Source organism: Notolepis coatsorum (assembly GCF_963971535.1).
Source record: "Notolepis coatsorum genome assembly, chromosome: 2".
NCBI classification, from domain to species: Eukaryota; Metazoa; Chordata; class Actinopteri; order Aulopiformes; family Paralepididae; genus Notolepis; species Notolepis coatsorum.
In genome coordinates, this window is record NC_140166.1 from 126,988,333 (window position 1) to 127,001,984 (window position 13,652).

The 13,652-nt window shown below is 45.4% G+C and overlaps 1 protein-coding gene across 1 annotated transcript in view; it reads left to right on the forward strand.

The window, feature by feature from the left end:
* Positions 1–13,652, forward strand: part of rfc4 (replication factor C (activator 1) 4) — a 68,673-nt gene that overhangs the window by 654 nt on the left and 54,367 nt on the right. Inside the window, exon 2 of the mRNA XM_084308720.1 lies at positions 6,316–6,427. Coding sequence (XP_084164846.1) covers positions 6,318–6,427 — 110 coding nt within the window. The 5' untranslated portion in view covers positions 6,316–6,317. The remainder of the gene's footprint in view (positions 1–6,315; positions 6,428–13,652) is intronic.

Below are 13,652 nucleotides of genomic sequence, written 5' to 3' on the forward strand. Positions count from 1 at the left end.
TCTTTCATGTTGGAAATTGTACCAAAGCACCACAAAGGCGCTAAAAAACAAATTACAAACATCTCAAAACAAACTGGTCAGACTACTGCTTGACCTGACTCCACCTCACCCCTGCCCACTTTGACAACCTAGGATGGCTTAGGGCCCGTGTCCACAGCGGACGTCAGCTCCTTCCTGTCATTCATTTCTATGCTACAGACGCGACAGGCTTTTCCCAGCGCAGCGCCTCGCGTTTTAGCGCTCTCTAGTTCTAGTTAAACTTTTGGAAAGGAGCGCCGCTCATCAAGGTAACTTTTTCCGACTGACCAATCAACATCGAGCAGGTGGCAGTCGCAGACTCAGGAAAACGCTCTGAGCTTTTTTTTGTTTGCTTTTCAAAGCGGTCCGGCTTGAAAAAAACTTCCGCTATGGACACAAGCCCTTAGAGTAGACGACAGAGTACAGCAACTTGCAATGGGCCTGGTCTACAAGATACACTACACCACACAGGTACCCATGTACATGTCGAAATACTTCCCAAAGGTCAGTGAATACCACGATCACAACACCAGAGGGAGCTCCACAAATCATGTTAAACCCAGATTGGGCTCAAACAAGGGACTAAACACGTTTCGCAATTATGCCACATCAATGTGGAACGCCCTACCCAAAGCTGTAAAGGAATGTGAATCACTACCCACTTTCAAAACCACTCAAGGAGCACCTACGGGAGACTGCAATTGTAAATGTCCTAACCCCTCTAACTCTGAACAGTTTTGCACACATTAATTTAGTTTGACAGTTATTAGTTTGAATATGGCCGTCGGTGATGTCATCGGGGACATTCAAGCCTTGTGTTAATTACAGCTAAATGATGTAGATGAAGAAATGATTGAATTGCCACATGTTCCATGTGTGGTAATGGACCTAATTTGAGTAGAACCAGGGGTTGTTTATTGTACATTTCTACAACTCATTCTACTAACTAAACAAACTAAATAAATGTGTGCAAAACCGTTTAGAGTTTTTTTGGATGTCTGAGATTATGTGCAAAGTAAAATATGCATTGTTTATTTTGGTGAAGTGTGCCCCTTTAAAGTAATCAGTATAATGTGAGGTAGTGTCTCACAGGAGTCTTCTGAGTACACCTATAAAAGGGTCAAACAGTGGGCGGCTACGTGGCGTAGTGGGCAAGGCGCTCGCCACGAAATCTGGAGACGCTGGGGTTGCCCGTTCGAGCCCAGCGCTCCACATTGCTTTCAGTTTAGCTGGTCGTCCGTACTAATACACATTGGCCGTATTAGGGGGTGGGAAACTGATGGGTGGGGATCGGGCGTTGTGGACAGCGACTCCTACAGGTCGGTTGGTGCGCCTGCGCAGTAGAATCAGGAAGTGTCGGGGGCAGCGTGAGCCTCCCACGCGTTACTCCTCGCCACTGAGAGATCGAGCTGCGCAGGTGAAAAGATGCGACTGCTGTTACCTCGAGTACCGGAGGGGACTTGTGCTATGTATGACTTAGTCCACATTGCAGCCGGCTTGTGGGAGGAAAGAAACAGCGTTCGTGACAGGGGAGGGTTGAATTGGATGTTACGAAATTGGGATGGGAGAAAATATAGAAAATGGGAGAAAAAGTGGATAAAAAAAAAGGGTCAAACAGTCACCAGGGTGTCTCGTGTTGCAGTTGCCCATATCTTCTCAATTCCAGTCGTCATACACGTGAATTTGCGGGCACATCTGAAAGGCCTGGTGTATTTCACAGTGACTGACGTGTCAGGACGACAAGCCTCACGACAGTGATGTGTGATCGTCATCATCACCCTGTTTAGATGGAGGATGAAAACATGGCTCTAACATGTCATCGTTGTGATTAGATTTGATTCATGATGTATTGTCATCATGCAGCACAAGTATGCACAACAAAAACAAGTTTGGCATCCAACCAGAGTGCAAATGTAACAGTAAAGTGCAACAGGTTATTAAACTGGCTATATGAATATATAAATTAGTACTACTGAGTGTAGTGCTAATCAGATGTATGTACAGAGTTGTAATATTAATATGTACAGTGTTACAGGTATAAAGACACCATGGCAGGCCTGTACACTGCGATGATATGATCGCGAATTGCCCCTTTAATTGGCCGTTGCGATTGGTAAATATTATCTGGGGGCGGGCTTGCGAGTAGTGCTTTCAAGCCTTGCATTCGCATTTCACTCCTAAATTATCCAAGGCGTGTGATGACGCCACTCACGCGAGCTGTCAGTGCGACACAATGTCGTGGTGCTATGAAAGAATCTGTCGGCAATGAATGAACTTACTGCGATCACCGATAGCCTGAGTGAAAAAAAAGATTTGCGTGTGGAGTGAATCTAGGTCACGCTATATACTTGGTACTTGTAGTCTATCGTGCGATTAAAGACCATGTCCCTATCTGCGTAGAGTCTATACATCCAACACCAAATCCCATAATTCCTAGCAAAACGAAACTGAATGTGGCCTCTCTTCCTTTCAATATGGACTATTGCATCGCCAAAGAAGCACCTCCTTTCAATACATTTAAGATAAAAATTTTGCTCTGCAAGAACAACGGAGTGGATATCAGTCCATCTTATGACAACCACGTCCGATGTGGAGAGATGATAAGATGATGATGATTGACGTGATGATGTGATGATTGATTGACGGGGACACGGACACTTCTAACGTTCAGGTTCAGCCATGCATTAGGTGAGTAGTAGTAGCCCACTATTAGGACGTGAAATACTGTCTACTTAAATTTATAAAGTATCAACCTATCTATCTATCTAATAATGAGACAATATGCAAATAAGATAATACTAATAATTGTCACGGTGTCCCCGTATATGAAATGAAAGTGGCTTGCAACTTTACTGGCTGTCACAAACTGTTTATTTCTCGTTTAGCATAGTATTACCCTAACCCTAACCCTAACCCTAACCCTAACCCTAACCCTAACCCTAACCCTAATCAAAGTCCTACCGTAAGATACGGGTCAATTAAACCTTTTTGATTAGTCTTTCCTTCGAGCTAAGTTGGACTGAACATTTCACTGTCAAAAGCGCAAATGTAAATAAGGTTGCGTCGCAACACGGTTTTCAAAATAAAGGTCACATATACAAATACCTCTCAATTCTTACTAAAAAAAAGTCCTGGATATACATAAACATTAATTGGCATAGATCTCTATAAACGGCCCAACACATTGATCACTTTAGGCACACACTGAAACCAGTAACATCACAAATATGAAGCAGGTAATTACCCATACAAATAATAAACCTTTCATGGGGTTATTTACAATAATAATTAATTTGATTTCTAAAGCACTTTTCATTGTGAAACAAATGTATGCAGAGTTTCTTGTCCTCCTGATTAATGCAATGGTGTGTGTGTGTTGTGGTGATCTCATTCAAGGAGCACTACACAAGCGCGCGCACACACACACACACAGTTTGTTGTTTTTGTTCTATTAGTGATTTACACACTTTCTCGGTTGGTTCATTATAAAAGATACAAACCTGAAAACAAACGCACTTAAATGTTAAATAAAAGGACCACAGTAATGAGGCAGGAGGAACATATTTTTTTAATAATGGTAAAATTGTTATTTAAAAATTTGCCCCTAAAAAATATTTTTTGCCCCTAAATGTCTCATTTAGGGGCAAGTGTGCCCCTAGTGAAAAAGCTTAGCGTACAGCCCTGCATGGTAGTAAGTCATACTGGCCAGCAGCGTAACTAGTAAGAGTAGGTAAGGGATATGTACAGATATAGATATATTATCTACAGATATACAAAATAATTATGTGCCGGTATGTATATGTACAGACAGATGTGTATATATATATACGGTAACAATAAATAATATATATGGTATATACAGCATTATTGTACATGCTACATGTCAGCGTTTCCGTTAGAACATATTCGTGCCGGTCTGTTTGTCCTGCAAGATTTCTATCCCCGGACATATTCGAGAAATGCCGGTCAGCCTGGTTTTCCTTTTTACCGGCTGAATGCCACCATCGGCGCCAATGTTAACGTTAATATCGCCTAATCTATGTTTTAAATTATGTGTCTAATCTGCCCATCGCATTATCAAAGACTATTTTCCAGTCAGTGCTGTCAAGGCTGTTTATCGCGTCGTTTCCGTTTCAGAGCAGTTAGAAAAGCCCCCGTTTTCAGATAAAAAACAGCTCATTCTGGAGCATTCTATGAAAATCGTCTTTTAGTGGAATATTCCACAACGTTGATATTCGTCGGCTTTTTTATGAATCGTTTTCAAATAAACGCTAGATGATCAATATTATACGTGCACGCAAGCACATTACGGCCGCGCACTGATAATCGCCCCGTTGATTTCCTCTCGGACTTTTAGTGAAACCGAAAGAAGACATTTCACAAAACAGCTTATAACTTCATCAAACTTACTCTGATTATCCTAACACTGATAACATAGAGTCCTTACCTGACATCAGATGGTATCCAACTGGTATATTCCAATTCCTGATCACCATTCGAAAAAATCGATACGTGTATGGATCCAACGCGATACTGTAGAACTCCATGATCAGCGGGGATCTGAGGTTCCAGAATGAACTGTGTCACTGGTAACCCTGGCTGGATCAGTGAACTGGAAAATGTGGATATAATGTCGCACCTCAGCCAGGATAATTAAACTTTCCACTCGGGCCTGATATACCTGTTTGTCGTTATGGTGGCCAGACAGGCTCAAAAAAAGAAAGAAAAAAAGATTCACATCCGAGCGGCGCCATCCGCGCTTTATCAGCGTGAAGCAACATGTAATGATTGTTTCGTTCATCGCATAGGCTATTTAATTAGATCCTATTTTAATACAATTCAAATAATAAAATTGTGCTTAGAGAAATTATTTTCACCGGACATTATGACCGGAGATATTTAAATATTCGGACTTCAACATATTTTGCCGGTCAAATACCGGTAATTACCGGCTAACGGAAACGCTGCTACATGTATCATATAGAGTTATGTGGGTTATAAGTAGGTATATAATATACATATAGGAGTATATTCAGACAGATCAGATTCAGATTTCTTTATTGTCACAGCTTTTAAAATGTACATACATTCCGAAAACGTGAGATACTTGTTTTCCTTGGCTCCTCAACCGTAGTAGTGTGCAATACAGTGCAATACAACAAATAGACTTTAATAATCCTATAATACTATACAATATAACTTTACTAGACATTTTGTGCATGAGGTAGCAGCAGTGTGTGTGTGTGGTGTGCAAGTCATTTAAGGTGCTTTGTGTGCGTGTTCATGATGGTTCAGAGTAGGGCTGGGCGATATGGAAAAAAATCATATCGCGATAACGATATGATAATGTTATCATATTTCTCGATATCGATAATTATCGAAATTGTTATAAGTACATACAATTTTTTTTTTTTTTTTTAAACAACAGGTGTATGTTTATTTTGCAGCAATTCTTTGTCATTGCCGCCATCTTTAGTGTTACATCCCCTCACACTCCAGTTCTCAGGCTGCAGCTGGTTTAAAAGCGAAAGTAAACCGGCTTCTCTGCTGGCTGTGGCTCCAGGGGAGTTGAACAGTTCTGGCTCTGCTCGTTTCTTTTATATCTTTTGGCGCTTTTTTGGTGGACAAACCACCGCACATGTGCGCCGTGACTCGTGACTGGAGTCTAGCTCTGCTAGCACACATAGCCTACTGTGTACAGACGGTTTCAAACTGTATTTTAAATTAGAAAGCAAACAAAATAAATGGACAAGAGAAAAAAAAATCTCAATTTGGTCAGCAAAGCCATTAAGTTGCAGGCAAGAAAGAGAAGTCTGTCTGTCTAAACGATTTTTAATTTTATTTTTATTTCGATATTCGATATCGATTATTAAAATATATCGCGATATTTATCGTTATCGTTATATCGCCCAGCCCTAGTTCAGAGTCAGTCGCCTGTCGGCCCTGTGGAAGTAGCGGTTCTTTTGGAGGTGGATCTGAGACTCCGGTACCGTCTGCCAGACGGCATGAGCTCCAACAGTTTGTGGTTGGGGTGGCTGGGCTCCTTCAGAGTCCTGTGTGCCTTAATGCTGACGCACCGCTCGGTGAAGATACTGACTATGGAGGGTAGTTTCATAGTTTGCTTCCACAGATCTTCACAGATATGGATTTCTATGTTAAAATATCAATTTAAATGAGGATTTTTCTATAAATTCTATGGTTTGATAACCTCTGTCTAATGCGTGTGTGTGTTGTGTGTTATGGTTTGATAACCTCTGTTGTGTGTGTGTGTGTTATGTGTGTGTGTGTGTTCTGCAGCCATGCAGGCGTTCCTGAAGGGGGCGTCGTCTCAAGCCACCAAGCCCCAGAAAGACAAGCTGCCAGCAGGCGGCGAGAAGAAACCCAGACCGGTTCCCTGGGTGGAGAAATAGTACGTCTGGGAGGAGGGGCCAGCATGTAGTACGTCTGGGAGGAGGGGCCAGCATGTAGTACGTCTGGGAGGAGGGGCCAGCATGTAGTACGTCTGGGAGGAGGGGCCAGCATGTAGTACGTCTGGGAGGAGGGGCCAGCATGTAGTACGTCTGGGAGGAGGGGCCAGCATGTAGTACGTCTGGGAGGAGGGGCCAGCATGTAGTACGTCTGGGAGGAGGGGCCAGCATGTAGTACGTCTGGGAGGAGGGGCCAGCAGGTAGTACGTCTGGGGGGAGGGGCCAGCATGTAGTACGTCTGGGAGGAGGGGCGAGCATGTAGTACGTCTGGGAGGAGGGGCCAGCATGTAGTACGTCTGGGAGGAGGGGCCAGCAGGTAGTACGTCTGGGGGGAGGGGCCAGCATGTAGTACGTCTGGGAGGAGGGGCCAGCATGTAGTACGTCTGGGAGGAGGGGCCAGCATGTAGTACGTCTGGGAGGAGGGGCCAGCAGGTAGTACGTCTGGGGGGAGGGGCCAGCATGTAGTACGTCTGGGAGGAGGGGCCAGCAGGTAGTACGTCTGGGAGGAGGAGGGGCCAGCATGTAGTACGTCTGGGAGGAGGAGGGGCCAGCATGTAGTACAGGGATCGGCAATAGGCGGCCCGCGGGCCGAAATGGGCCCGCCAGCAATAATTTCTGGCCCGTCAGGTTATTTTGAGAATATGATGTTTATTTTACGCGCAGGAAATATTCACTCGTTGTGACGCCAGAGTGTCTTTTGAAGCTGTATCTATCTATTCATCATATCTATGGCTGTCACTATAGCCAATTGAAATGCTAGAAATGGTCACATGGACTGGGAGAACCAATGGAATTTCACTTTCACTTCCGCGTTTGGCATGCCGGCGAGGCGAGCGAACGTTTGCAAAAACAAAACAAACGTCTTTGAATAACTTCTTTGCAATGCAACGGGGAAATATGATGAGCCAGAAGAGGAGCTTACGACATATAAAGCTTATTTTAATAAACAGGTGTCATTCTTAAAATACGGGTTTATCGCAACAGGTAACTCTTGCAATAAGCAACCGGTGACTCTCGCTTGTTGACATGGCAACACGAGCAAGCAACTGTTCAAGTTGGGTGGGCATTCAACGCGAGTGGACATTTAACATGTTATTAACATGGATTTTGGAGGACCGAAGCAGAAACAATATCAAGTCCAGGGCAGGGCTGCCTGCATTATGCCGGTGAGTGTTGTGTTTTAATAATAATAATAATAATAATACATTCGATGTATAATACACCCGCTGTGGTGCTTAAAATCAAATGCACCCTACTGATCTCGATTTATAATGCGAGCACCTGCATTAAAATCAAATTACTGATCTGTTCATGTGTAATGCACTGTCTGAGAGGCACTTTATAATAGAAAAAAGACAGTGCAAACATGTATATGTCGTTTTTTTTTACAGTTAAAAAATGTTCACTTATCATTGGCCCGCCACACAATGGCTTGGGGAAAATTCGGCCCGTGGGCAAATCTAATTGGCGACCCCTGATGTAGTACGTCTGGGAGGAGGGGCCAGCATGTAGTACGTCTGGGAGGAGGGGCCAGCATGTAGTACGTCTGGGAGGAGGGGCCAGCATGTAGTACGTCTGGGAGGAGGGGCCAGCATGTGTGTGTAGCTTAAAGGAGGGTTCAACATGTGTGTTCATGCCAACCGGTCAGTGCCAACGACGAGAGATATCGTTTTATTTATTTATTGTCGATTTCCATTCATTTTTCATCAATCTAGCCTCACGTTACCAGTGGGGATCTGTCTGAACTCAAACAGGGAAAACACCGCCCCCTATCGTCTCTCCGGATGGTACTGCACCCCTTTGGATTGGATTGAATGAAACGCATGGAGAGAAAAAAGTCCTGCTTCCACATTTTACTTGTCAGACAAGTAACCGGAGACGATCCAAGTAATCGCCCACCACCAGAACAGCGGAAAATGTGTGTTTTCCAGTACCCAGCGTTGGATCAATAAACGCGATCGATATTTGGAATGGCGATCAGGAATTGGAATAATCTTTTTGGAGAACATCTGATCTGAGGTAAGGAATCTATTTTACCAGTCTTGGGATAATCAGAGCTATTTTCACCTATATATCAGCGTGTGCCATATGTGTGTGTGTGCGATCAGGAAATAAGATAATAGATTTTTCAGCCCGCTTCTATAGCTTGCATAAGTACACATATACTATCGATAATCTAGCGTTTATTTGAAAACTATTCATAAATAGGCCGAAAAATGACAACGTGTTTTGTGTATTCCAGTAAAGGGCGTTTATCACAGAATCTTTATTTTCTTCTGGAACTTTCATAAAACGAGCGTTTTTCAAAATGGTATAAAACGGAAATGAACCGATTATTATTAAAAAAAAATCCGTTTCGACCATGTTGACTGCAAACAAGTCATTGATAAGCGACGGCCATATTAGACACATAGCCATAATTTAAGATATAGTTTATGCGTTCGCAAATATGAGAGCTCTATCATTGAAGTGGGTGTTGGCACGCAACGGGGTTCCGGGGCACCGGACCCGTGGCACTCAAAGTGTTAAAGGAGGGTTCAACGTGTGTGTGGAGCTTAACACTTTCAGTGCCGGCCTCCGTTTCCTATTTACCCCCTTGAATGCCGCCACCCACTTCAATGATAGAGCTCTCATATTTGCGAACACATAAACTATGTCTTAAATTATGGCTATGTGTCTAATCTGGCCGTCGCTTATCAATGACTTGTTTGCAGTCAACATTGTCGAAACGGATTGTTTTTTAATCGGTTCATTTCCGTTTTATACCATTTTGAAAAATGCTTGTTTCTTGAAACTTCCAGAAGATTTCAGAAGATTCTGTGATAAACGCCCTTTACTGTAATACACAAAACACGTTGTAATTTTTCGGCCTATTTATGAATCGTTTTCAAATAAAATGCTAGATTATCGATAGTATGTGTATTTATGCACGCTAGAGAAGCGGGCTGAAAAATCGATTCTCTTAATTCCTGATCACACACACACACATATGGCACACGCTGATATATAGGTGAAAATAGCTCTGATTATCCCAATACTGGTAAAATAGATTCCTTACCTCAGATCAGATGTTCTCCAAAAGGATTATTCCAATTCCTGATCGCCATTCCAAATATCGATCGTGTTTATTGATCCAACGCTGGGTACTGTAAACACACATTCTCCGCTGTTCTGAGGCTCCACAATGAGTCCGATCGGCTCGGGTTACTTGCCTGAGAAGTAAAATGTGGATTCCGGATTTTTCTTTTCTCATCCATTTTCATTGAGTCCATTCCAATGTGTACATTACCATCCGGGAGACGATAGGGGGCGGTATTTTTCCTATTCGAGTTCAGACAGATCCCCACTGGTAACGTGAGGCTAGATTGATGAAATATGAATGGAAATCGCTAATAAAAAAAATAACGATTAAAAAAAAACGGCATCGACTTCCGGTTTGCGACGTCCTGATGAGCAGCCACATGAAAGAGCTCCCGGTCAATGAATATAAAAAAAGGAAGTAAAACAATTCAAAACTAAATAAAAAGTGACAATTAAAGAGAAGAGGAAGGATGAACACGAGAAAAAACGAGAGAGAAGCGGCCATGCCGCGGTGGGCAGAGGAGCTAATAGCTGGCTTCGTGTGGGGGGTAGCTAGCACACGGGCTAGCGCGTTAGCTACACAAGCTCTTCAAGCCAGCAACGCAATAGCTAATCAAGAGCTACAAGCTAGCGTACAAGCTAACAAGCAGAGCATGAAAGCTAGCACGTTGGCTGGCGCAGTAGCTAACCAGCAGCTACAAGCTAGCATACAGGCTAACGCAATGGCTATCCAAGCTAGAACACAGATCATCATCATCATTGGAGAAGGGGAATACAAGCTAACGTGGCGTTGGACCGCAGCGAGGCCTGGCCGGAGAAGGAGCTGCAAGATAACAAGGAAGTTAGCACGGTGGAAATGAAGCAGCAAGGGATACAAGCTAACAGGACGTGGGGCCGCAGCGAGCCCTGGTTGGCGAGGGAGCTGCAAGCTAACATGACCAACACGCGGACTGGACTCGGGTGTTCGGAGGAGCATGGAGGCTGGTTCGGGAGAGGTGAAACGGACGGCCCACGGGGGAGGGACGGGGAGACGCTGGATACAATCGGACCAACCGGGACTCGGGCACCGAGGTCGGCCGGACCATCCGCACACGAGATGCAGACGCGGAGGTCGCCCGGGCCGGCCAAGATGCGAACACGGAGGCCACACACACCAACCGGGACCCGAGCACCGAGATCAACCGGACCAGCCAGAACTCGAATAACGAGGTCTCACACACCAAGCAGGACTCGAGCACTGAGGACATACACACTGTTCTGAAGGATCAGATTAAACCGAATATATATATTTATTTATATATATATATTTAATTGTATTTGTATGTCCCCTGATATCCCTTGTATATTCCTTGTACAATATGCATTGAATATCCCTTCTAGTCTACTGAACATCCCATAATAGTCTCCATTCTACCATTGGACGAGACCTTGGTGCCAGGTCGCCATACCCCTCAGACCAGGTTCAATCGTACCGCTCAACATGTATGGACAAGTCCTAGTTCCGCGTAGGAATATGTCTACCGCACCACTAATGGTACTATTTGTTCATAGTGCGTATATATACTGCGCTATTAAAGTAGAGCTTTCTTTTAGTCCAGTTCCTTACCCTCCAACAGAGTGACAGACGCAAAAGCCTCCCCGCGAACCACGTGTGGGCAGTAAGGCCAATTCGGCCCAGTATCGGCATTGAGACATCGTGTATATTGATATTTGAATAGTCATATTTGGCACTATATCGTCGAGTTGGACGTATTCTATTAAGCTAATAATAGTCTATTCATATGTAGTGCCTCGTGCGGTAAGAGTTCTATAGTAATCAGCACCCCCATCGTTTCGGGCATCAGCTGGACGCTTATCCAGGGTGGTTGACCCCACGTGAAGCTGCACCCGAGGAGCTCCAGGCCAAAGAGCGAGTGGACCTGTATATTGGATTATTCTACCGACGACGGCTAGCCTTCCCCGGCTTGGATTATGCTTTGAGTACTTTGATTATTCTATGGATAAAGGCCAACACTGCGGTGTGTTGGAAATACCCCCCCCGGAGAGGACGACAGGTGAGAAGACGCTCTACACGACGAGGTCGCCTCACGTCTCTCCATCGTGGACCGGAGGACGCCGGCCACAGAGAGTCCAACTGCTTTCATCTGTGGATCGAGGATCGCTGGGCACCGGGTCGCACGACTGTGGGCTCTCCCAGGATACCCTCGGCCAGACGGGATACAGCCAGACTCTACCCCCCCCCTTCCAGCTGTCCTACAAGCAGTCGGAACCTTCCCCTAGTGTATCCAGCTATATAATCATTCAAGTATCATTGCTATTGTTCCCTAAATATTCCAGGTTGTATATTTGCTTCCTGCGCAATCAGAGATTGGACATTCGATATTGATCTATCTACGAATACTCATTTGCCATAAAAGTGCATACTATTTCAAATCATAAATGTAATTAAGTGATCGTTGTACATACCTTTTGCTATGTATTAAAACTCAAACTTTCGATTTGGTACATTTGTGTTGGATCCGTTTATCAGGTGGGAGTGTTCAACATATTCATACCTAGTACTGGGTGGCCAGAGTCTAAAGTACAAGAGGTAGTGGTAGTAAGTATCATATCTAACCATACAGTCAGGGAATTGTACCCCTCAGTTACAATTGGTCCTTCGAGCCGGAGGGTAATCAGTGTAATATTAATATAGTGTTATTAATATTAAAATGGCCTATGATGAACACTCCACGAAACGATCCTCCTAACCAACAACGCCCGCGGCGCAAACGACAGCTCCCTCAGTACCTAGAGGCTTACGCTGTCAGTCAACAACCTAGTCTTCTACCAACAGTAAACGCGGTAAAACTAGAAAGTAAAATTATGTCTAACCCTAACGACCAGGCTACCCCGACCATAGAGGCCCCTATGGGTTCTAACGTAACTGACCCAGCTCACGGTGGGGACCAGGGGGAACCAGACATGACTTTACACCCCGCCAATACCGAAGAAGTAGTCCCCGACGAGTCCCGGGAGGAAGACAACACTACCGAGAGAGAACTTGGCACGGAAGAAGATGAGGAGAGCACCGTGGAGATAGAGCTCCAAGACTCCGCACGGAGTACCCCAAGGGACGGCTCCCCTATACAACCGTCTTCTCCCAGCGAGGCAGAGAGGACACTACAGCAGGCATTCCTCGTCAGCCTGAAAGCCTCTACTGAACGCGATAGACTCCAGGGTGAACGCGATCGATTGCAGATACAGCAACGGAGCGAAGAAGAGCACATACGCCTGGAAATAAGACGCATTCAGATGGAAGAGAATATGGCAAGAGACCGGGCCGACGCCCAGCGCGCCGCCACCGGTGCCCAGAGAGAATCGGATCTCACCAAGCGCGAAGCCGAGCGCGACAGAGCACAAGCGCAACTAATAGAACAGCTGATCAGAAGGACAACACCCCCTCCCTCCACCAGAGGCTCCAGGAACTCGTCTAGACATCACTCCAGGGCGGCATCCCCTAGCCGAGTAAGCGACCCTGAACTTGACCAACAGACGAGGTTTATACCCCCCGCAGACCCCCTTCCCCAACCGGTCCAAGCGAGACCCAGCCACCGGGAAGGAGCAGCATACACTGCGGAGAGGCTAAATCAGAGACTACAAGCCCTGGATGACCTAACGGAAGACGAAGAGGAAGAGGAGGAGAACCACGCCCGACGACAGCACAGTACTCTACCGGACCAGGAGGTCCAGTACAGCCCAGGCTATACCCCCGCGGAGCTGCGCTACAGACCCCCGACGCTATTCACGGGTGAGCACGACGCACGACCCGCACCGAGGAACAGCACCTGGACCAGCGGGCCATGGTACACAGCCGGTACCAGCCCACGCCAAGGAGCAGGAGGAGACTCGCCTAGGAGGCCTCTCCCCCAACGCTCGCCGATGTATCAACAATCCGCGTCATACATTGGCACACCTATGGTACCAGACTTCACCCAGGAGAACCGGGCCCAGTATACGGAGCTCCGCATGTGTCTGGAGACAATGTTGGTGGATGTCATTGATGAACGCCATAAATACGCGATACTACTGAAGCATTTAAAGGTA